This window comes from Bombus vancouverensis, chromosome 9, assembly GCF_051014615.1.
Source record: "Bombus vancouverensis nearcticus chromosome 9, iyBomVanc1_principal, whole genome shotgun sequence".
Lineage (NCBI taxonomy): Eukaryota > Metazoa > Arthropoda > Insecta > Hymenoptera > Apidae > Bombus > Bombus vancouverensis.
In genome coordinates, this window is record NC_134919.1 from 1,632,509 (window position 1) to 1,656,429 (window position 23,921).

The following is a 23,921-nucleotide window of genomic DNA, read 5'->3' on the forward strand; positions in this document are numbered from 1 at the left end:
ATTTTTACTCCATTATCGTGAAATCTATTTTGCGATACGCCGACGAGTTCCATATTTATTCGATTAAGCGAGATATGTTTGTTGTACAAGCGTATCAAACGACAAATTTTACTCGAGTTCTATTTCGTGTTCGTACCGTGCAGGAGAACAACGTATGATCCGTGCGTACGATCTAACCTGAAAAAAAAAAATTGGTAGAAATTAGAAGCATTGTTATGTGACTGTCCGCCAGATTATCCTTTCTAATTTTATCCAGTCTTTGTAAAAATGCATAGACCGTTGCAGCGAGTCGAGTTGAGACAAGGTAAAATTTTATTTCGTAATATTACATAAAACATAAAAACATTGAACTCCTCTATTTGAAGACTAACATAGCGGCTCCGTTCAAAGGAATCACTTGGTGAATGGAATTCAAATGTTTAACCAAATGATGTTTGTGCATGAATCGGTATCCGCAAATTTTACAAGTAAACTGCGGCAATTTCCCGCACTCCACGCGCCTGTGTTTAAACAGAGACTCCTTCCACTTGTACGATTTGCCACAAGTCTCGCAGAAAAATCTCGTTTCGTTAAATTGGCTTGCGATTTCTGTTCCCTGATGCCGTCCCGATCGTTGGCGTCGATGACTTCGTGGTTGCCACATCGACTCTGCAAAACCATGCAAACGGTAATAGAAGCGTTAATCGAATTAAAATATAATTCAATCACTGAAATGATTACGAACATGGATCTGACAAATGAGAGTATTCTTAAAGAATGTTATACACATAGATTATTTGTTCGAAACAAGGATTGGTGCCGACCACCTCAAATGAATCGAACGCAAAAGTGCCGCGGAAAGTTCCGTGAAGAATGTTTGATTTATTTCGTGAAGTAAATAAACGAGGATGCTTTTCATTGGATAAATTACAAAAATAACAGATCCCAGATTTTCCGATTGACGAAACCGAGATCCTAGTCGACGCGAAATCCTAGTAACAGAGAATTAACAATTCGAAAAGTCCGAGTTTCTTAAATCTTTGCGGCGGCAGCTTCTCAAGTGCTGCGTCACGTGATGTCTGTGTTTAAACATTTTCCTGCACTGCGGACACGGTACGTTCGGCATTTTTCCACACTCGTACCGCAGATGTCGATCGAGCGAACTCTTTTGACTGTACACCTTGCCGCAAGTACATACGTGCTTCTTCGCGTTTATGGAAATCGAGGACAGCTCTGGAAAGTGGTCGAACGCAAGCCCCACGCCTTTTACGTGAAACAAGCCCGTGTCATCTGAAATCAGAAATATCGCCTTCAGTTAGTCACTTTCGTATCTCGTACGTATTTACGGTTCAACGTTTGTTTCTCACGAGCTCGGTCGAAACACACTGTGTCTTCTTTCTTCTTTTTCAAGACCTTGGATATACATATGTACATACACGAGGATGTCGGATCTCCTGATTTTATTTGCATTGTCTTTTAACAATTCTTCGATAAATTAATCGTAATTGAACGGATAGAAAACATTCGTATCATAGTCTTGTATGTTTATTAAAACTACAGAGAAACAGTGACGAGCTGCAAGCTGGCGCGCAAAGTTACAAAAAATATAGTAGATATTTTTGTACAGTCAACGAAGTCTCATATGGAATAAGAAATAGATAACGACGTTCTCTTTATTGTGTACAATTTGGTGTCTTGACGTGACGTAACCACAAATGAAGTTTATTACTTTTAAAGGTGCACTTTTCACATCGATATTCCTCTCCGCATTCGCTACGTTGATGACACATCATCGAGAACTGGTACTTGAAACGCCTCCCGCAATCACAGATTAGACGACCTGAAAAAAAAAGCGGAACCGTGTCACTAGAGGGAGATAAATAGATTTGAAAATTGGGCGGTTAGACGATGCGATTGCATCGCCAACGAAACACCATATCTGTATTGTTTTTCATTTCCATTTCCACTTTCATTTCCTTTTCCATTCCCATTTTCATTTAGTAGTTAGCTTGAACAAAAAACGAAAAACGTTAATTGGTTTGAGCGGTCGCAAAGAGATAAGACAACGAGATGTTTAGTTTGTCAACGGTTACGCAGACGAAAACAGTACGACAATGTACGAGAGTCTAATTGTAAGAGACAAATCGTTACTGAATAATTAAATTCTTTATTGTTCGTCGAGTATCCTCGCTAACACAATGGTTATCAGTGATACACTCACAATGGTAATTATATTTTTAAATTCGCAAAAAATCATAAATCATAAAGAATATATCGTATATATGTAACATTTGTATACGCAACATACGATGTTTATTGAAGTCGCCTGAGCGTCGTCATATTATTACGTGTGTATACTTTACACATGTTACGTGGATGAATAATGTTTTCTCCTCCTACTTGTCGCTATCATCCTCAGCAATTCTGAAAGCTCTCCACAAACAGAGAAAAATGTATCGAACGCTTACGTGCTAATTATTATCGTCATCGATCTTCTTAAAAGCAAGAGGTATTCTTTCATTCGGGCTTCGCGTTTAAGCTTTCTATTATCCGTTTCTCGCTGTTCCTCGTTTGTCTCTCGCTTGTCTCTCGGAAAAATCATCGATATTTATTTTACATATTATAACATACGCGCATTACACGTATAACCATAACTTTTTATTTAGACTTTAAACGAATCCTTCTACATGGGTATCGGTTGCGTGTACAGACATGCCCCATATTCCGTATGTGTATCGGACAGTTTGCACACGCGCACGTTAATCACGTTATCATACATATAAAGTATGTAATTTGAAAATAATTTGATAGGCATTTCGCGTACAATCACCCGCCGGCATAAACGGCAACTCGAATATCGCGTAAATAGCCTTGTTTATATTGGCACAAGTGTTGTAACGTCGACAAGGGAAAGGGATGTTTATCAAATTTATCCGATGAGGATAATTACCGTTTACCTAACGGCTCGACGAATATATTCGATGAAACCTCTTCCCTCGCACCGTATTATTCATTTCTTTTGACTCTTCTTTGTACGCCACTCCATCTTTCAAAGAAAAAATCAGAAACGATACCTGATTTACACTATTTGCACTATAAATTGCTTCGCATTTAAACGCGCCGCGTATCTAAATCTATGTTTTACCATGTTAAACGCTTGTAATAAACGTATACCTCTCACTTCCTACGATGTTTATAATCAGTCTTTGCGCTTCTATTACGCTTTTATTCGTATTTATATGCGTGCAAAGATTCCAATGCAAACGGAAGATAGCAAATCATAGTTTTCTAAATCACGTTAGTCATAGACCTCGCTTTAGTCCACCTAATTAAACAGGTTTTCCTACATTTCGCTCTGATCAATCTTGGAAGACGCGCGTTCTATTTCTCTCGAATCGCTGATAAAGTCGTCAACGAGACGTCAACGCGAATTTCTTGTTCGAAACTTCTTCTCATTTGTGTATCATCGAACAACGTTAGCTGTCATTGGGAACGAAGGAATGAAATGCCTAACGATCGGAGTCATTAAAGCAATCTTATACTTTGGCTTAAGTATATAAAACGAAAATAGCACGAGTTTCTGCGAATTCGCAAAGACTAGGACTCGGATTCTATGATTCTTTCCCTTCGAATAGAAAAATGGATATGAAACACGACATCGATAACAATAACGTTTGTATTTTGAGGCACATGAAGTTGGACTCGAACGCGACACGCGGGAGCCTTTTTCAAAAATTACTTTGAATTCTTTATCGCAAAGAAGCTCGTACGAAGAAACTGAAGAAGAGGCTGAGCTCGCCACGAATGTGCTTCGAAGCGTTCAAGATGGTTGAGAACAAGAACGAGAACAAGAACGAGAACAAGAACGAGAACAAGAACGAGAACAAGAACGAGAACAAGAACGAGAACGAGCGCGTGGAAGCTGAGAGGTTCGCACAGGTTGTCTCGGAAATCTCGTCGAGTTTTCTCATCGAACGATCGAATAGAAGGAAAGTTCGTGAAACGACATCCGTAAATCAGTTTCGTATCGGACAAAAGATGGATAAATCGAGCGAAGGAATAGCGGAGAAACATGATCGACGACGACTACGTAAAAGAGAGACCCAGAAATAGATCGTCGTCGATGATTTATATCTAGCTTCTATGTTAGCTGTAATCGAACAATTTGTCAAATTCAAGATAGACGTTTCCTAATAGGTAGGATCAGGCAAAAAGCTGGAGAATCTCGCCGCGCTACTTCGAACAGGGCAAAGCGCAGAGCAGGAACAACATACGACGGGTAGAGAAGAGGAAATAGAGAAAGTGAAAAGTTTGGCAAAACTTTATGCCAATAGGTACATACAACAAGATAAATACGAGATTCAACGTCTCTATAGAACATTATCCATACGCTTCTTCGCTGAGTTGCGGTTGACCGGTAAACGAATCGTCATCGAATTTCGATTTGACTAGAATCTTACTTGAAATAATTCTTTGTCGAATCTTTGGTCCTTGATCGAGAATCCTCGTCAACGTAAGGTAATAAAAAAAAAAAAAAAAAAGGAAAGAAAAAACACGGTTAAATTTATTCAGAAAATAACCTTCTCGTTAGTTTATACCAACTATTATAAAATCGACGATAGATCAGCTGTCGGACGATCACGAACCGTTCCTTTCATGCATTGATCGTGCATCTACGTAATCTTTAATATTATCACAGAGTTCAATGAAAAGTCGAACTCGATGGATCCGTCATTCCGGCCAAGTCGCATGGAAAGACACGTTTCTTTTTTCCATCGTACTACGTACGACTTACGTCCTCGCCATAAAGTTACTATTCAATATGTATAATATATAGTATATGTATATGTATATATGTATAATATATTATGTATATAATAATATTTTTTTGATTTAAATAGATTCTCTATCTTGGATATTATTCTACGTTAGGTAACGGCCTGCTTAGGCCCGATTTTAAACTAGATGATACTAACTCAAACAAAATAAATCAACGCAAGTTATCGAACGAATTGACCAGATTCGTTCGATCGCTTCGCTGATTCTCAAACTACTTACAATCTCCGATTCAATCGACAAAAATAATATAACTTCGATCTTATGCGACAACAACGAACGTTGTAAAGCTTGCTCTACATCGTTATGCGAAGTCACGCTTTCCATTTCACATTGAATTGGTGGATAGTGTGGAAGAATAATCGTTCTTCCCTTAAGGCTCTTAAGGGCACGATTATTTCGTCTCTGTCCCCTCATCGTCAATTTCGGTGAGCCTACATGCACCGTTTGTTTTTGACTAGAATTTCCGAACGTTACTTCAACTAGACTACGCTAAAGAACTAGAATACTACAATACTAGCGGGATATTACTAGCGTCGGAGACATTTCGTTGCATCGAGAATTTCAATCCTTCCGACTAATTGCAAGAATCGAGATGTAACTCGGGAAATCGGTAACGACCGATGAACTCAGTTTCCAACTATGATCATCGAACAAACCCTATCTGTGTATTTCGATTCGACCAATGGACGACGGAATCCTTGTCGCGAAATATCCACTTCTATATCCGCGATAGCTCGTGTAAAAACTCTTGCTTTCCTTATAATTAGTACAAAAATAATTGGGCGATTTAGCAATTTATCGAAGGCTCGAAAAGATTCCGGAAAAGCTTCTTTTTCTCTCGATACTCGTTCAAACTTAATCTCCAACGTCTGACAAAACCACGAAACGAATCACGCGTTTCTTTCCAAATTTTTCTCACATTCTTCTCGAGCCTTCCAAAATATTCAACAATGTTCTTTACGGCTTTTTTTTCTGTTTTTTTCTTCTTTTTTTCGTCATTTTATATATCGTTAAACGGGATCCAACAACGACTTCATGCCACGATAAAGACGGATCGTTAATTCCTCTATTTAAAACCGTCTTCTCGCTCTAATATGCTCTACCCGATCTACCGAATACGAAGCAAAAACAAAAGAAATTCTTCCGATTTATATGACGGAAATGTATTGTCATTATTGTGTATTACGGCTGTTTTCGGTTGCGTGGATAAGGAACACATGCTTATTACCATTCGGATAGTACACCAAAAGACAACAGTAGTTGCATCGAAACAGGACGTAGTAGTAAAACTACGTCGATGCAAGGGAACGATAAAGAAAAGATTAAAAACGATAGGATACGATACGAGTATCGTACGTATAGAAAGAAAGCATAGACGACTAATTGTTGAAACCGTTCTAAGCGCGTATTTTCCAAAGTATATCTAAAAATAGAGAAAAAAAAAAACACGACAAGATTGTGGCCGGTGAAGAGAGAAAGAACAGAGCGGTGAAAAATAAAAATACCAAAGATCTAAGATGACAGATAGCCCGAAGATTTTTCGAATTCGAGGTTCCCTCGAGAACCGAAACTCCTCGTTCGCCCTCGCGGATTAGCTTTAGAATTAGATCCGGAGGTTGTAAGAATTTTCCTTCAGGCCCTTTGATTAACGGCTGTGCCGGCAGATTGGGAGGCCACGTGGCGGTGGTTGATATGCGCCTTCAAATTCCTCTCATACTTGGAACTAAAGGCGCAATGGGGGCAATTAAAGGAAGGCGCCATGCCACATTCGTAGAGTAAGTGCCTCTTGAGTATGTAAGCATTTTTGTAGCTCTTGCCACAACGTGAACAATTATGTCGACGATCGATCCCGGACACGGAGACTGTACCGATCGGCCGGTTGTTGTTTCTCCCAGGATGACGAGAGGGGCAATGAAGCCTTGCGCGTCGTTGAGGCGTCAACGGGGCCGGTACCTCGTTCGCGGAGGATCGCGAAACGCGTCTCGTCCCCTCAGAACTCCAACCAAGACTCGCGAAGAAACCTGAAATCAATCGAAACAAACGTTTCGAACGGTCCATTAGTGGCTGCCCTATCGTATAGACTGTCGTCGGTATGTTCGTTGCACGATTGCTGTTTACAACGGCGAGGGCCATGCGATAAAAAGAAAAACATTCAAGTTTTCAAGCTTAGCAACAACGAGCATGTCAAGGGGAACAGGATCAACGGGGGGAATGATTACGTTCTCGTAGATGTTCTTCTTGCACGGGCTACTCTCTATATACGCATCCTGGTCTTCGATGATACGATACGCTTCCAGGGCAAATTGCGCCAAGGTGTTTCCCGGCAAAGGAAAAAAGGAACAGGACTTTCAGCCGTCTCCGATGAAACTACTCTTCTTTCGTACCTCGAGCATTTCTCTTCTGCTTACTCCGCATTAGCTCCATTCTTTTTGCCCATACCTTGTCCGTGCTTCCGTTCATGTACCGCACATGTTTCGTATACGGATCGTCTATGTTTCCACGTGACCTCTGGTATTCGCTCCAATCCAATTACTGTCCTGAAACACTCAAGCAACGTATCGATTAATAAACACGTGTATGTATATACGGGTTCGTTGGTTTTCGCTGATGTTGACGCCTTCGAGAAACAAGCGACAAGTTGCAGCTTGTCCTTGGGATAATCGTAGTTTCTCGTATGATTTCTTTGTCGGTGGTTCCTTCTTCTCGGAAGATCATCTCCTAGGCGGATGGAACAACCGGCCCGGTCACCTGTGGAAAACGAAAGCAATCAGTATGAGGAAATTACGCGTTTCTCACCATGTTCTGCTCTTCCTGGGTACGTCGAACAGCACGTCACCGCGATATCGAAATCGTTGCCGCCAAACCAACTCACGAACACGTGCGTCATACGTCGTGGTAGCGACGAAATGAGCGAAACATGGAACTCGAAGCATTTGCCTTTCTAGACTTTATTTTGCTCTAAATCGAATACAAGGCTCTCTACAAATTGACAAAAAAAAAAAAAGGAGGGAAACAAGCATTTTGGAATGTTCGACAAATCGAAACGATACGTGTACAAAAAAGAACAAAATGAAAAAAAAGCACAGTGTGTAGAAAATAGGAAATGAACGATCGGCCAGTGAATGGAGTCACGCGATTCGACATAGGCGACGACATAGAGATACGCATCATATCCGTATACATCGTTGGAATCTTGTGGCAAACGGAAGGGCAACGAAGAAGAGTCACGATTTTCCGATCCACCGACCGATTGTTCTATAAATTTCACAAGCAAGCGATTTTTTTCGCATAGTAAAACGAAGCGGGTAAACGGCGATGCGTTACCGGCTTCCGCTTTATCGTGGCTACGTTGCGACGTCCGTTTCCGCTTTTCACGACCGATTTCAATCTCGGTGCAGCGCACGTTCGATTGTTCGTGTGCCGTACACCGTAGGTGTACGTGCGTTTACATGCATGCGGATTTGTCGCGAGAGAACAAGCAAAAAAATTATCTAGAAAGAATATTCGTTATCATCATAGCGTATTCGTTAATAATTATTGCTCTCTAAATAATATTAATATAAAATGGAGACAAAAATGTGTAATAATAAATCATCGTTCGTTGGCAAATACATGGCGACAAAGAAATTACGATTACAAATATGTTTTGCGTTCGAGGCGCTGAGCGGAAGTTATAGTTGCGTTATTTATTTTTACGTGCTCTCTGTTCTTTCTCTTGCATACACGCTCATACATACACTCGTACGTGAATTTGCTCTCTTGCTCTCATTTCCTCCCTGTGCTGTCTCTCTGATATTAACGGTTGCTTTCGCTCGCACGCTCATTTTCTCTCTCTCTCTCTCTCTCATTCTCTCTCTCTCTCTCTCTCTCTCTGTCATTAACCATACAGTCCGGTAGCGGTGCTTGTACTAATTATAAGAATATCGTAGTTGATGTCGAGCGCGAGATTCCCTTGGTGCGGCGCAATGAATTTCATTCGCGGCACTGTATAATACTTTTGTCATAGTTTGGAGAATTGTTTCGATTCGATGTACGTTCATGTGAAAGAGAAACGGTACAGAACCAAGGGATGTCTCGATCTCGATATTTTCCACGCGGCCTCGCTCCACGTGCGGTAAATTCGCTATTATTTATTACAAATAATTGTACTGTGTAATTAAACGCGAACGAACGAAAGAAATGTAAAGGAACGCGAGTATAACCGTTACTAGAACGCTATACTCGTTACTAAAACAAAAACAAATATATAGTGATAAAAAGGAAAAACAAAAGAACAAGGAGAAACGTATAAGAATAAATAGAAACCGAAGTAAAATAAAGACATGGGAATCACATTGCGGTTGTTAGGAATCGAGGAAAAAAGGAACAAATGTGTAACGCGTAAAGGATGGTAGTCACTATGTATGTATATGGATCGACAACGAAGATGAGTACGTCTTAGCGGATACATTGGCAGTATAAAGGCGAGTGATCGAGATTAAATTCTGTTTCCTTCGGCGTAAATAAATAATTTCTAAAAAAATATCACTGGTCTCAAAAGGGTCGGCGAGTGTCACTCGTAAATGGTACATTAACTCGCTGTATTTTTCGACAGATTCGTCCTTCTAACCTTATTTGCATAATTAAAAGCATTTCTCTCAAAAGGAAGTCAATGCTTCTTTACCGACCCACATCTTCAATCACATCTTTAAATATACCTTTTTTTTAGAGATACTATATTTTCTAAAGATACATCTTTTTTTAAAACAGCAAGTTAGGGGATGAATCCATCGAAATTACGCGTCAACTGGTTTCTCTGTGCGTGACACCCGGCCGATAATACCGTAGAAATTCGTTCACAGCTGGATGCGCCCAGCGCCTCTTGATTTCGTTTCTTTTTTTTTTCCTCCTTCTTCTATCCTAAAATCTAAGTGTTACATGAAGGCACTTAACACAAGGCTCTCTCGGTTCAAAAGCTATACACACTTCCCTCGGTATTATCATGTCTCGTGACGCTTTTCGTTTGCTTCGCTCTCGTTACGCCATTCCTGCTTTCATTATCGCTCCTTCCATTCTTTCTTTTCCTTTCCTGTTCTTTTCTTTTACACAGTCCTCGAACGTACGTTGCGCAAACATACCAAGAAAACGTATCGACTAATTCCGCTAAGTCGATTAGCGCGCAATCACTCACATCGTTTCTATTCTCACATTTTCTTTTTTTTTTCTTTTTTTCTCGTCAATAATCACAAGACCGTGGTCCGCCAAGAAATAATCGTGGCGATTTTCGGAGAAACTTGACAAACGTAACGTGTCTTTTGAAAGATAGGTGTAACGCGAACGAGTACATCGCAGTGCCTGACTGCTGTTCATAAACTTTTACTTATGGTATAGATTCCTTTACAAGTGATCGGTAGCAGGACGTTGTCAATACGATCCTGGTATAAGGATAATCGACAATATCCTTCTTCCTTCACTTTCTACACTAAACGCTTCGTTTCATCCCCTCTTATCTCGCGTTCGCGTTCCACCCCGCTATCTATAATGTAATACATTCACACGTGTAACTGTCTTTCGAGTGGAGAGCCGAATTAAATATTTTCAAGCATTCGATTAGACTCGAAGAACACTGGGTAATTAACGATAAAAGTACGGATCGTCGCGTTGCGAGCAAATTTTTAAACATAAGATAAATATAAAATTTTCTTTTAGACAAAGAGCCCGCGAAACGAATATGCGAGCAATTTTCTGTTATACAGAACACGCAGTCTCGTAATTCGTTTCGTTTGTCTCTTTTTAAACCCGTGTTCTGAGTTTACGCAAGTTTTCGACGTTGCCTGTCCATAAGTATCTTTTATATAATTCTCTTCTCTATCTTCTTAAGATCTAAACGCGTTTCAATTTTGGACGCGATGCGCCAAATAGATGTTTTAACTGTTTCTCGCGGGTTCACAGGCCTTCCCTTTTTACCTATCTTTCCCTGAAATTTTTCATTGCGGAAAATTAACAATTATTTTCTCTCCTCTTTCCTACCATGCACGTCTGAACGATAGAACGCCATACGTTTACCTCGCTAATACCTTTCGTCTCTCTCTCTCTCTCTCTCTTTCTCTCTCTGCCTCTCTTTCATTGGCATTGTTTCATGTTCGTGCACACCACATTCGTACGCGTCACGCGTAACAAGAGCAACCGATTCGTCGGAGCTAGTACGGCTGAAGAATGTTCACGAATTTAGACAGATATTTCGCCCAAATGGAAACGAATAATAAAGTTTTCGATGGGGCGTCGCCAGATTGAACAGGCAACTTTTTGGCTCTTATTTTCTTTTCTACAAACTTTCTCTCTAACCACTTCGTTTCTCTTTAAAAAGCGAATGCTTTGCAATCGAATCTTATCTCTGAAATTCTGTTGTCCGAGGTATAATAATAGAAATACAATAAGTTATACAAAAAATAAAGCACTATACATCATAAATTTCTGGATAATATGGTTGGTCGCGCTCTTCCTAAATTGCCCTATCCCATATACCTAACTGTATGAATTTTTTCGATCTATGTTTGCCGAAACTGTTCTTCTTCTTACGATTAGTTTATTTTCTCGCAATAAGTGCCGCGAAAAAAAGAAAAGTTTCTGCTCTCGAAACATCATACGAATACCAATTACGCCTAACATATAATAAAAACTATATAACGTAAATATTTTCTTCACTTTTCTTTGTCTTATCTTTTTATTCACCGGTTTATCTTTAATAATATAAATGTCGTATGATCGAGGAATTCCTTCGCATCAAAGCGTTAAGCAATTTCTTAACAGAATTCCTATCGGCAAACAAAATCTTGATAAATTTTGCAACATCGATCGTACGGAATTTCCGTGAAATTTTCGATAATAGACGCGATCCATCGCGAGGTAAATACATATAATCAAAACTCTGTGGAAGAGGCGAACGACGATTACCACTGGTAATTCGAACCATTAAAAACATTCTCTTGTTTTAAATACATTTTAATGCCGAACTATAACATAAAAATATCAAAATATTTTTTTCTTTTAAGCTGGACGTTATTAAATTCCATTCATTCGATACAATATAAAAATACTTCCGATTTCAACAGTTACTAATAAATGGAGCCCATATTTTTTAAACGATCGTACCCCGTCCAAGTACGGTTTTTCTACTCTTCTACGCCTTTCGAAACTTTAACGATTTCAAACTCTCTGGTGGTAAAAGGACCAAATAAAAATTGTTAAAAATTATCAACGTCGCGTTTCATTTCACCGTCCCTTGTATAAATACTATCTCGATATCTCAAATGTCGAAAATCATCGACTTTTACAATAGGATCATATTTTTCAATTGCTTTTGGTTAGAGTGTTCCCAATCCCAAACCGACACCCAAAATAAAGAAAATTCAAGGTATTCTAACTTTGCTTACCTGCGTAATGAAAACTTAATTATAAAAAACAAAAAAGAAAAAATAAGTAAACAATTATAATAAACCCAATTATAATGCGTAAGACACGAGTTAGATAGACCTGATTAAAAGCAGTAATAATTAGCACGAAGGATAACTTGTAAAGAAGCTAATCATTTACTACGACGACTCCCTTGTGTATCCATATGATGTGTTCGTGTATATGTGCGTGTATCTCTCTTTCTCTCTTTCTTCCCTGTGTGACGATGCGTATGTAAGTGTATGTGTATGTATTGTTTACGTACATGAGCACACACAATGCTTCTGTCTATTTATTTCAAAAATTTTATCCCCTCTTTTCTATCTACCCTTCCTTTCCCACTTTTTAATCGCGATATCTTTATATTACTATATATACGTTTTTTTCAGCTTTTTTTTTAAATGCTTTGAAACTGACGGCGATCCCGAATTACATGGTTCTCGCGACATTCATTGTTCTTAGGATTGCAAACGTTTCACTTTTGCCCTCTTCATCGTCTTTTCCCATATTACTTTGCTTTTTCGTCAATCACGATCGACGCTTGCAATAGTTGAGCAAAACGATTCCAGGAAATTTCAGCCGTGGAAAATGCCATGCTAATAAACCATTTATAATATTTGCGTTTCCTTCTTGACAATCGCTTGAAAGGCACATGTAAATGAACGGATTTACGTATGCTGTTATCCCAATCATCCCGCTGTCGTTTTTCAGCTTGATCGATCGATTAACTTACGGAAAGTGTTCAGCAAGAGCTTTCGATACGCGCGTTTCACCATCGAGCGAAAAACGAGAAAAGCCGAGTGCAAAACGTTTCGAGAGAGAATATGAAACAAATGAAACAGGAGTAAGTCCAGGTATACAGGTATATAATCGATAAGAACACACGATAGAGATAATCGAACGCAAGATTCTATGTTTTAGAATCTAGAAAGATTACTAGCGTGGTCGTGTTCAAGCTGACATTGGAAACGAGCGAATAAATCGATTATCCGCAAATTTTGTCACGATGATACGAATAAGTACCCCCCCCCCAAAAAAAGGTAGAAAACATGACGTATACTTGCATATAGACGGATTCGTTTTTAGGTTTTGCAGGGGAAATGGTGAAAAACGGCGCGTATCATCCGCTCAATATTTTGTTCTATGCCCGTTGCTCTTATTCTTCGCGTCAAACGGTCTCTAGCGTTTGTTTCTTTTCATTTCTCTTTTTTTTCTTCTTCTTTATCGCGATCGTTAGTACCACTTTTATCCAGATCGAAAATCCTCCACGCGATCTTTACCCTTTCACGCAGACGCACACTCACTCTTTCACTCTTTATTTCCATTCGTCTTGCTCACAGTTTACCAGCTTCTTACCAGAAACTTCGCTCTATTATTTGTTAATATTCGTCCGGCTTGGCCGACCACAGATTCTCGCACGGAGAACGCTAAGGCGTCTCTTCGTTTTTTTTTTTTTCTTCTTCTGCTTAGATACAAAAAAAAGAAAGTAGTCATTAAATTCTACGATCTACCTAATAGTACGTCTTACATGTCTAATAATCTAGTAATCTCCGTCAATGACGGCGGTCGCGTCGGTTGGCTCGTCGGTATAGAAATTTCCGACCTCTATGATTTCTACCATTTCTCCCGACTGCATATATTCCCGCGAACGTTTGATACCAGCTCCGCTCTCGTTCGTTTCGACCGCCGTCACGCATCAAGGCCTCGCGAGGCAGTAATATTATCGATTAATAATTATTCAGTAACTATGCATCAAGTCGATCCATAAACGTATCTATCGTCTTCTCTTACCGTCTTTTCGTCGTCGTCGCTCCTACTACTTCTACTCAAGCCTACTCTTGTTTCTAATCCTCTTTTCGGATTTTTTTTCGCGACGAAGCGCTCATCTGCTCCCGTTCCTCGAACGTAAGCCCTCTTTCTCTCTCTCTCTTTCTCTCACATACACACTACACACACACACACACATACACACACGCGCACACACTTTCGAAACAATAGCTGTTTGTTCGCTTAGCATACAGTACACGCATTGACGAACGAGTTGTCGATCGATCAAATAGAATATAGGTTGGCGAAGAGAAATGCTATGACTGGTACGATATCGGAAGAAAAAAAATACGGGTTGAAAATAAGGAATGGCTTAGTTATTGCACTCGTACGGAGGAGAGTCGATCCTGGCCTGCTACGTGTCGCTTGATTCGAAAGCGTATAAGGGATTGGCGCGAACGTCTCTCCGTTTGTGTTTAAACCGCGATCGCTGTTGTCGAGACTCGGGATTATTTTCGACGAGGAATCCGTGCGGCTGTTCTGCATCGAACGGACCTCACGGTACGAGGATCGATTCGTGACACGGGGATGCTGTGCGCGAAAGACCGATCGAAAACTCGTTCGAGGAAACCGCGAAGCGAATACGCTCAACGAGAAAAAAATAGAATTAAATCTACCGCTTCGTTCGCGTCAGACGTTGCGCTTACTTACACTGTATGTAATATGAGTTACGAGTATAGTATAGTATAGTAATATAATAAAGTATAGCATAGTATAGTTTAGTTTAGTTTAGCTTGTCTCATAAATATTGTCTACAGTATGGAAAGTCGGGCAGCCGTGGCGCGCGTATTTGGCGTAGGAATACGGGACTCGATGCCAGGTAATCGCCGAGAACACGGGCACGTTTTCTGGTCCGCCCCACCGTTACCGTGTGTGTGTGTGTGGGCCGAGGATAGTCGAACAAACCAACTGCTCGAGGAACATTTGCGACGGTACACTTGTCACGATCAAGCGTTACCCGGGACCGATAACGATAGATGCGAAAAGATACGACCGATCGATGAAAAACGATCGGGAACGTTACTTACGGTTATTCGTCAAGTGGAAGAACGTTGTAGAAAAGATTGCACGATGGGGGGATAGAAGGTGAACGACGGTTGCGTCGCGACGGGCCCGCGCTCGGCAAACGCGATGCGTCGTTCCATCGAACCGGTTAACGTGCTTCTAGGTTTGTCGGCAGTGCATAACAAAATATCGTACGAAGAAACGCGAATGATCTTAACCTCGAGAATCACTTAATTAAAAAGCAATAATATTATACGCGTTATATAATATAAATATATGTATATACTTAAATGCATCGTATAGGAATCTACTAGGTTCGTGTATCTGGCAGTCTGATGATCACAATGCTATAGGAATACCCCGCTGAACTTAAAATATATGTAACCTTGTGTGTACGTGTATCTGCATATAAGTATACAGGCACGCGGGAAGCGCGCTAACGTCTGTGTGTGTGTGTGTGTGTGTGTGTGTGTGTGTGTGTGTGTGTGTGTGTGTGTGTGTGTGTGTGTGTGTCTACGTGCGTATTGCGTACGCGTACATGATTGCACGCATATACGCTTTTAAAGTCCCGTGTATGGAAGGAAGCATTAGTGAGAAGCAAAAGACGCGCGATTCGATCGTATAGAAAAGATCGAATCGGTGCTTAATACTGTACCCTCTGTAGTTTACCACTTCAAAGCGGTAGCGAGGGATGTAATAAAATGGCTGCCTTCGTCGAAAAGGCCGAAAAGATAAACGCGAGTCGGAATGACAGATCCGTGTCTCCTCACATCGTATCGGACAGGTTCTGCTTTGAAGGGTTATCGTGTAAGTGTTTTCGATTCGAGCTCGCTGATGCGACGCTCGATACGTATGTCGGATCGTGTAAACTTAGCGCTTAAAAAAGTTTGGTGTACGTGGCGTGTGTCGAATCTAACTTTGACACGAAGCACGAGAACCAGATCGAAGAACGATCCCGCGATACGATGAAGCAATTATTCAGTGAAATTTGGAAAATGCTTTCCCTCGCGATTTTGGTGTCCCTGGTGAGCCACGCGCGCACGGCTTAGCTCGTTTAAAAATATGGAACCAGTGTGACCAGAATGGTTGCTATTGGAAGAGCTCCGGTTTACCGGGCGGTCCTAATCCGACTCGGGGCGGGCTGTTCTCTACCGGGACGATTCTGCTTAATGATTCTCATTCGACTCGGTCCTCCTCTATGTTTGCTCTAAGTCGTTTTGGCTAGCTCCTCTAGAATCCGTCGAACACGTCGTACGAACGTACTTGACGCGTGTCGGGCGATCGATCGTTCGAAAACTCGATCGCTGATCGTGTCGATCGTGTTTCGAAAAAACGCGTCGATCGTGTTTTGAAAAAAACGCGTCGATCGTGTTTTAAGAAAACGCGTGTCGATTCCGGATGGAGGAATAGCGCGACGCGATATCGACAAACATTTCTTGTCGATTGGAGAAACGTATGTAAGTATGTATGTATGTATGTATATCGTAATTGGAGCGAACGCAGTTGTCTCCGAAGACATCGCCCCGAGTGGGAGATTGACGCGGTCTCTCGTTAATGCGCGGTACATCTCGCTACGCGAAAATAATATTATTCAATCGATTAATTAATTAATCAATATACGTAATAATAATTAATAATTAATAATAATAAACCTTAGAAAAACGTTAAAAAAAATAGAATGAAGAATCGAGATAAGGAGGCTAGGCACAGTTTGCCGTTTTCGGAGGCTACCGCGGTTGCCCGCGGATAGCTGAACCAGCCGCGTCGTCTTCGCGTCTCACCGCTCTCGATCGGTTTCGACCGCGATCCTTGCTGAATTAGCCTCGTTCCGTTCTTCTCTCTCTCTCTCTCTCTCTCTCCCTCTCTCTCTTTGTCGCCTCTTTCTCTCCACGCGCGCCTCTGTATACGTACGTTCTCGTTGCGATCGTTATTGGAACGTGAACCAAGCGCGAAAGAAGACGGCGATGATCGTTTTTCCTAACATCGTTCTCAACGTTGCCCGCGATGTGTGCCACTCGACCGAATATATAGTCGTTTCTGTAGCCTCTTTCGCGCTCGGACGACGACGTCGACGGTTTCCGTGTTCACCACCCTCGTTAGACGAGCTCCTGCTTGTAAATTTTCTCTTTGTGCATTCGTTCCATATGCCGCGCGATGTGCATCTTTTGCTTCGCTCTGTACACACAGTGAGGACACTGGAATTGAGGCTCTTTGCCACACTCCCACTTCTGATGATTTCTCAGGCTACTCTTCAGCTTGTATACCCTGCCACAGGCCGGGCAATTGAAGCCTTCGGGATTCGAGGAGCTAGAACCAAGCCCTTTGCCCAATCCTCCGCCGGACCGCCACATGATCGAAGGCACGCTCCATCTGTGCCAAGCAGCCGCCCACTTTAGTCCAGTGATGCTCAGGTCTTCGGCTGGAACACAGGATTCACGACTTTATTAGTATGCTGTTCGTACGACCGCACGAGAATCGGACGGTCATTAAATCCTGGAACGCGATCATTCGTTCGTTCGTTCGCTTGTTCATCTTTTTGGAGATACGGGTATCGACCAGTACCGAAGCCCGATCTCTTCGTTCTTTGTTGCGTCGCAAATGCGAACTTACGTGTATCAAGCTTAGACGCTAAGCCAACTTGAATCGAGACAACCCGACACGACTCGCGATCGTTCCACGCTAATTTTGTTAGGGTAATAGACGCCTAGGCGCTGCGAAAATCATCTTCAACCTAGAACAGCGATACCACGAGGACACCTTTTCATTTCCCTTTCTTCCTACCTTTCGTTTTTCGATCCTCTTTGCGTTCCCACCCGTGTTCTACTCGCATACTATCGCCATTCCAAGCAGAAGATCGATTTCGCGAGTATCCTGAAAAACGATCGCGTTTTGTTCGATAGCTTCGAGAAGGAATCGTCCGAATCGTCGTGACTAGAGGAAGATCGCGATCGTGTATGTCTGATCCGTGCGATTCGTTCTCGAGCATGATCATCTCCACGCGATCGAAATGCGTAAATTATTATGACAAGGGAGAAGAGAGTAATGCACGTTTGTCGTATCCCTACGTTCGAGCCCCAAGCAGCTAGCTATAAATTTCGCATACGAAGAAGGAGCGGTATTTGTGCGTAACGAAAGAAACAGAACGTACATACAATTTCAACCAAAAAGAGGTATAACGAAGCGAGTGATCCGTGCCTTTCCGAGTCCAATAGTCTGTTCCTTTCGACGCACAAGCGATAAAAGACGTGTTTCTATGTACAAGTTTCGAGAAGAGTTAGTGCACATGCTACTCCCCTAATATCGACAAGAAGAAAAAGAAATCAAAAATTCAAGAGAGAAATGCAATTGCGAGAAACGCGTCTGATTATGACGGGAAGGATCGCAACGATGTGGTGGTCGTACGACGAACTGTGGGCCAAATACAGTCGAAACATGCTTTCGTATTTTTCCCTTTCTTTCTTTCTCTTTCTTCCGCGTTTCTAACGATTTCCGACTCTATTTCCCACAATTGGATACGTCGGTACATCGATGCGATCGTCGCTTTCTACAACAATGTACAAGTATTTCTGTATTTAAAACAGGGTTCAGAGAGATACAAGGAGAACCGGTGAAAAATTGAGATATAGAAACAGCGAGATAGAGAGAGAGAGAGAGACAGAGAGAGAGAGAAGAGAGAGAGGGGGGACAGAAAAAAAGAGAGGGCAAGAGATAGGAAAATAGAGAGAGAAAGAAAAATGAGCACAATGCGAAAAGGAAAGTAGAGTCTGGCAAACATGGGTGAGAAATACTCCTTTCGCTGGGAAAAAAAAAAAAAAATTATGGAAGATCAGGTATATATCGCAATGGATCGGAGCGGTAAAATCGTTGATCTGTCAAGCTGAAACAGGTACGAACGGTTAATTGTTGTACGAAAAGAAAAATTTTGTAGCTGCATTCGATCGTGAGAAGTACGGAGGAAAAAAAAAATGTAAAATCAGCGCGTGTAATGACAAGGTAGATGTTTGGAGAACGTTCTGGTACTTTTCGTCTTCTAACACATTTATTTAATCAAACGTACGAAATACGATAGGGCTTGCTTAAAACGTTAATACTAGGTCGCAAGATCATAAAGCAACACTGCGACTCGTGATTGTCGCGCTTAAATATCAGTCTTAACAAAAGTTCGCTTACGAACCCATTTATGTTCCTACCACGTCCATAGAAAATACTCTTACTCGTATTGTTTTTAAGATCTAATATTTAAGACTAATTCTTTTTCGTGTACTTTCTTTCTGCTCGTGAGATTTAGAAACTCGTAGTTATTGTCGTGGTGAGCCATTACGATTACATCTACGCGCATCGATAAGGCACTGGAGATCGAGTACATGATGCGATCGACAAACTATTTCTATGAAAAGCATAAATATCTCGGTTTTACAAAAAAAAAAAAAAAAAAAAAAAAAAAAAAAAAAAAAAAAAAAAAAAAAAAAAAAAAAAAAAAAAAATAATGAAAAGGGGAAAGAAAAAGAACAGAAAGAGAGGAAAAGAATATCGCAAAACGTATTAAAAATATAAAAATGTTAACCACACATAAATCCGATGTACATATCTCTAATAAATATCAGTCGGTGTCTTAAGCTCGAAATACAAGACTCACGATTACGATTGCTCGATGCACGCTTTTAAGAATAAAGTACGACATTTCTTTTTTTCTTTGCTTCACTTTTCTTTCAAGAGTAAAGCTAATTTTGCTTATTTTAACAACCTGAGACGCATATTTCATTAGTACAACCTTTCTCGCTAAATAAATAAATATATGTAAATAGTACATATATATGCATGAGGATAGTGTAAAAAAAAAGATAAAAAAAGATTCATCGATAAAATTTATCGTTAAAACACAGGTCAAAATGTCGATACTTTTTTGTCTTAATTTCAATTTTCGAGAAGCAAACTAAACTCCACTAAAATCAATTCTTGAATTTTATCGAACACCCCTAGAAGCTGCTTTCGCGATTCGTTTTCGTTTCGTTGCTCGTAATATTTTGGTACAATAAAAAAAAAAAAAAAAAAGAAAAAGAAAAGCAAATACGCACAATACGCGAATGTTACCAAGCTTTACGGGAGAAATTTATATTTTAAATCGATAATAATTTTTCCGAAAGCTGGCACCAAGTAGGAGGGAAAAAAGTAAATGGCAGACGTGAGAGATCGATCGCAACGAATTTTGGACAATTATAGCATAGAGCAAAATTCGAATGTTGATCGTTCGAGTTCTCGGCAAATGGAAATCGAAACGTTTGCCCATTTAGTCGATTTCGAGCTTCGGCGAGTAAGCTAGCAAATAGGCCTCCATGTCTCCAATTTTGTCCAGGTGTTGTCGGCGAATATGTCGCAACCAGTGAGCCTTCCGTTTACATCGCTGAGGACAGAACGGACATTGAAACTGAGGTTCCTTGCCGCATTCCCAATGAACGTGCCGCTGTAACGAATCCTTCCTCATGTACGATCTTCCGCATCTACTACAGCCAAATTGTCCTGGTGGCTTCTTGCCAACGTAGTTGTAGGCCTTTGGTATCTTCAACTCGGCGAATGGTAGCCCCTGTTCCTGGATCTTCCATGCTTGAACGGGCAGATCGGCGTTCTCCTCGATAGCTTTGTTCCCGGTCGTGTCATCTGAAATCGGGAAAAGAAAAAAAGAACTTTAGATCTATCCTGTGTTTCGCGCCACGTCTCTGCACCACTGTAACCGAGCACACATTTAGTACAATACATACTGTGTTCGAAGCAACCTGATAATCGCTGCGTTTCGATCGGCTTAGTCTCAACAAGCCAGCTTGTAACCTGGCGAAACGTAGCCTTCCTTGCGTAATATGCGCATATAACGTGCAATGTTCATCGAATACGAGGGAACTTTTATTCCCTTTGCGTAACTTTACGCGCGTTAGCTTGCGTTGCCAGCGATCGAATGCACACAATCGATGTCACGTTGTACCACGTCGGATTATTTTTTAGCAAACGATCGTTCGCAAACAAATAGAATAAGAGAACGTACTTCTCTGGAGAGTCGGTAAACAATCCAATTTTCGATTATCTACGTCTAATGGAGGAATAAATCGCACAACGGACGTACGAATACAGCACGAAACAGACGGAGAAATGACCTTCTTAGGATTAGTTACAATAAATACAACACTACTTTTGTCCACACTTTTTCATCACTCTTCAACTTTACATCGTTTGAAGGGCATGCCAAGCATACGATACAATAGTTTACACGAATTCGATGACGAAGACGAGATCGAAGAGATCGTGGAATTACGTTGCAATTTTCGATACACACACTCTTTCCGCTACTTCCAGACGTTTACTTGTACTTTATATTCGACGATAAAGCAATCTTCTCACTATCATTGGTTTTTAGAACGCAGTTGACTCGTTTCTTCTGACCAGCTTCAGGATGTTGCGTGGCAAGATGTCGAAGAACGTTTCCCTTTTGATGAGACCGATAATCACAAAAGGCGCAACGAAATTTCTTGTCTGTGCCGCACGTGCTTCGATGATTGCAGCAAGATTTCGACGATTTAAAATATTTGAAGCATTTTGGACACTGGTATGGCGTCACTTGGACCACTGCGAGTTTCCAGCGAACCGCGCCACCTGAAAAATCAAATATGGATATACTACTATTCCTCTCTCGGCTCGTATTAGCTACTAGTGATCTACACGATTGACTCGTTCATCAAAACGATATATACTGTACCGCACACGATCGAACCACTGTTCAATGTTTATTCCTGAACGAAGACAATACGTACATATCTATATATTATTTCATTACAAAATATATCCACACCTACACGACGAAGAAAGGAGGAACAAATGATACATCGAGAGAACATGATGAAAAGTTAAATTATCAAAGAAAGCATGATTCGTATATATTGTCATTTATTCGAGGCGTACATTGCACTGTTGTAGGAAAGAGCAACTATAACGCTTCAATTTTATCGTCTTTCCTACAATACTTTAAGAGTAACAACAACAACAACAACGATATACTGATTCGTAACAAAATTAAATCTGGAACGATTTTGTATCTTGCGTTTTGCAGCATACGTTTCTACAAGCTTTATCCGCGCGCAAGTACTATAAGAGAAGAAATCACTGCATAAACTTAACTCACGGGCTTGCAAACTTATATTCGATTCTTTGGTGAGATTAATGGGCATACCCAAGAGCTATATATGTAAATACATACATACATAATCTCATAAGAATAAGGCAGCGCAAATATCTAATAGAAGAAAATGGCCAATTAACGATCAGCGATTCGTCGGAATTTTCTGTTCAAACTGGATGGCATTCGTAATAACCGATTTGTACCGATTACGAAGCACGTGGATATTGTTCCTGCGTGCTTTCTTGCCCTTTTCTTTCTTTCCGCTTCTTTTTCTGTCTCCTGGTCGAATTATTACATACCGTTTCTCAATGATAGATCAAACATGACGATCGATTAAACTGGGATACAACGTGAAACAAAATGTAAGATCGTTGTTGGCATCTTTCGAAAGGCAGTATATAGAGTTGAAAGTTTGCAAGATTGTTTTGCTAACGTCTGTAAATCCAATGAGAATCTCATAACATTGGAAGAATATTATGCAACCTCTTTTGATGTTCCAGCAATCTGTCTCGTCTGTAAAACTTTTTTGGGCATAGGTCGCAATTATATTTCGGCTCCTCGACGTGCATTTTCCAATGTGCCGTCAAGTTATGCTTATATTTGAACCAACCATGACATATTTTACACTGATATTTCGGTGCTTGTCCACACTCAACTCGTAAATGCCGCTTCAAGCAAGACATTCTCATATAGGAACGATTGCAATTTGTACATTTGTACGTTAACTGTCCACGTGTCATTCGACTGGATTGGAAGATGCTTCGGTTTCTTGAATTGGTTGCTAGTACCGGTTGCTGTACCTCGATCGTATTTTCATTCTTTGGATAAAGTTGCAGCCAATAACCTGAAACGGAAAGGAACGATGTAGATAATGTTCCGGCTGATCGTTGATATCACGAACTTTCGACATAAAATACAGAATAACACCTTCGCCTAGGAAACAACCAAATGAAACTTACACAAGGAAGTTGCGACAGAAACGGTGTTGATTGGAAGTTGTTGGCTGGCGAGTTAGAAATAAAAACAAACAAAATATATAACGTGTCGTGTAAAAAATAAGAAGCACGTTGGAAAATGTAATTTTTATTCATTTTAAGGAAATGATCAAATTCCGCAAATGAATAACCGAAACAGAGCAAATTCTTGCAAATTTCAATGCGTCTTAAAGTTCATATCTATGAAAGAACAAACATAAAATAAGCTCTATCTCATAACACTTATCGCTGATGTCGTTAACGACAATAATATAATACAAACGAAACTTTCCGCTTCCTTGTCAATTATGAATCATGCAAACACATTCATCGTCATATTCTTTCTTCGTCTTTGTTATAGCGTTGAATTGTAACCTTTGATAGAAAGTAATTGCAACCATATATTATTCGATATTCTTCAAGTACTAGTAACGATATTCGATGTTCATACAGTTTTGACTAAAATGGAAACCAATAAAACGAACAAAAATCGTAAATGTGAAATCTCGAATTGGCAATTCGAGAGCAGTTAATACGTCTTAAAACGTAAACTCGTGATCGGTGGTAACGAATGAAAGAATAGGCGTGGAAACCGTTAACGGCCGTAACTTCTCTTTTCACGCATCCGGTTCTCCAGTTTCGCCTGTCAAGCCGACCTCTCTTCGCGTTCAAAGTTGCTCGATTTCTTCACGTCCGCCACGTGA

At 40.6% G+C, this 23,921-nt stretch overlaps 1 protein-coding gene and 1 long non-coding RNA gene across 2 annotated transcripts; both read right to left on the reverse strand.

Moving 5' to 3' along the window:
• Positions 1–1,424: 1,424 nt before the first annotated feature.
• Positions 1,425–23,860, reverse strand: LOC143303153 (uncharacterized). The gene is made up of 3 exons (XM_076621391.1): positions 22,705–23,860; positions 19,464–19,468; positions 1,425–17,520 (listed from the first exon to the last, which is right to left on the reverse strand). Exons 1-3 carry the CDS (start codon positions 22,981–22,983, stop codon positions 17,178–17,180), a joined length of 627 nt encoding a protein of 208 aa, XP_076477506.1. The 5' UTR covers positions 22,984–23,860; the 3' UTR covers positions 1,425–17,177.
• On the reverse strand, positions 19,517–22,703 carry LOC143303166 (uncharacterized). Its single transcript, XR_013059203.1, has 2 exons — positions 20,838–22,703; positions 19,517–20,736 (listed from the first exon to the last, which is right to left on the reverse strand). It is a non-coding gene; the product is annotated as an uncharacterized LOC143303166 (long non-coding RNA).
• Positions 23,861–23,921: the final 61 nt, after the last annotated feature.

What these genes read in the sequence shown, in the direction of transcription:
- LOC143303153 (XM_076621391.1), bottom strand. Translation starts at nt 22,983, where the DNA reads ATGACACGTGGACAGTTAACGTACAAATGTACAAATTGCAATCGTTCC.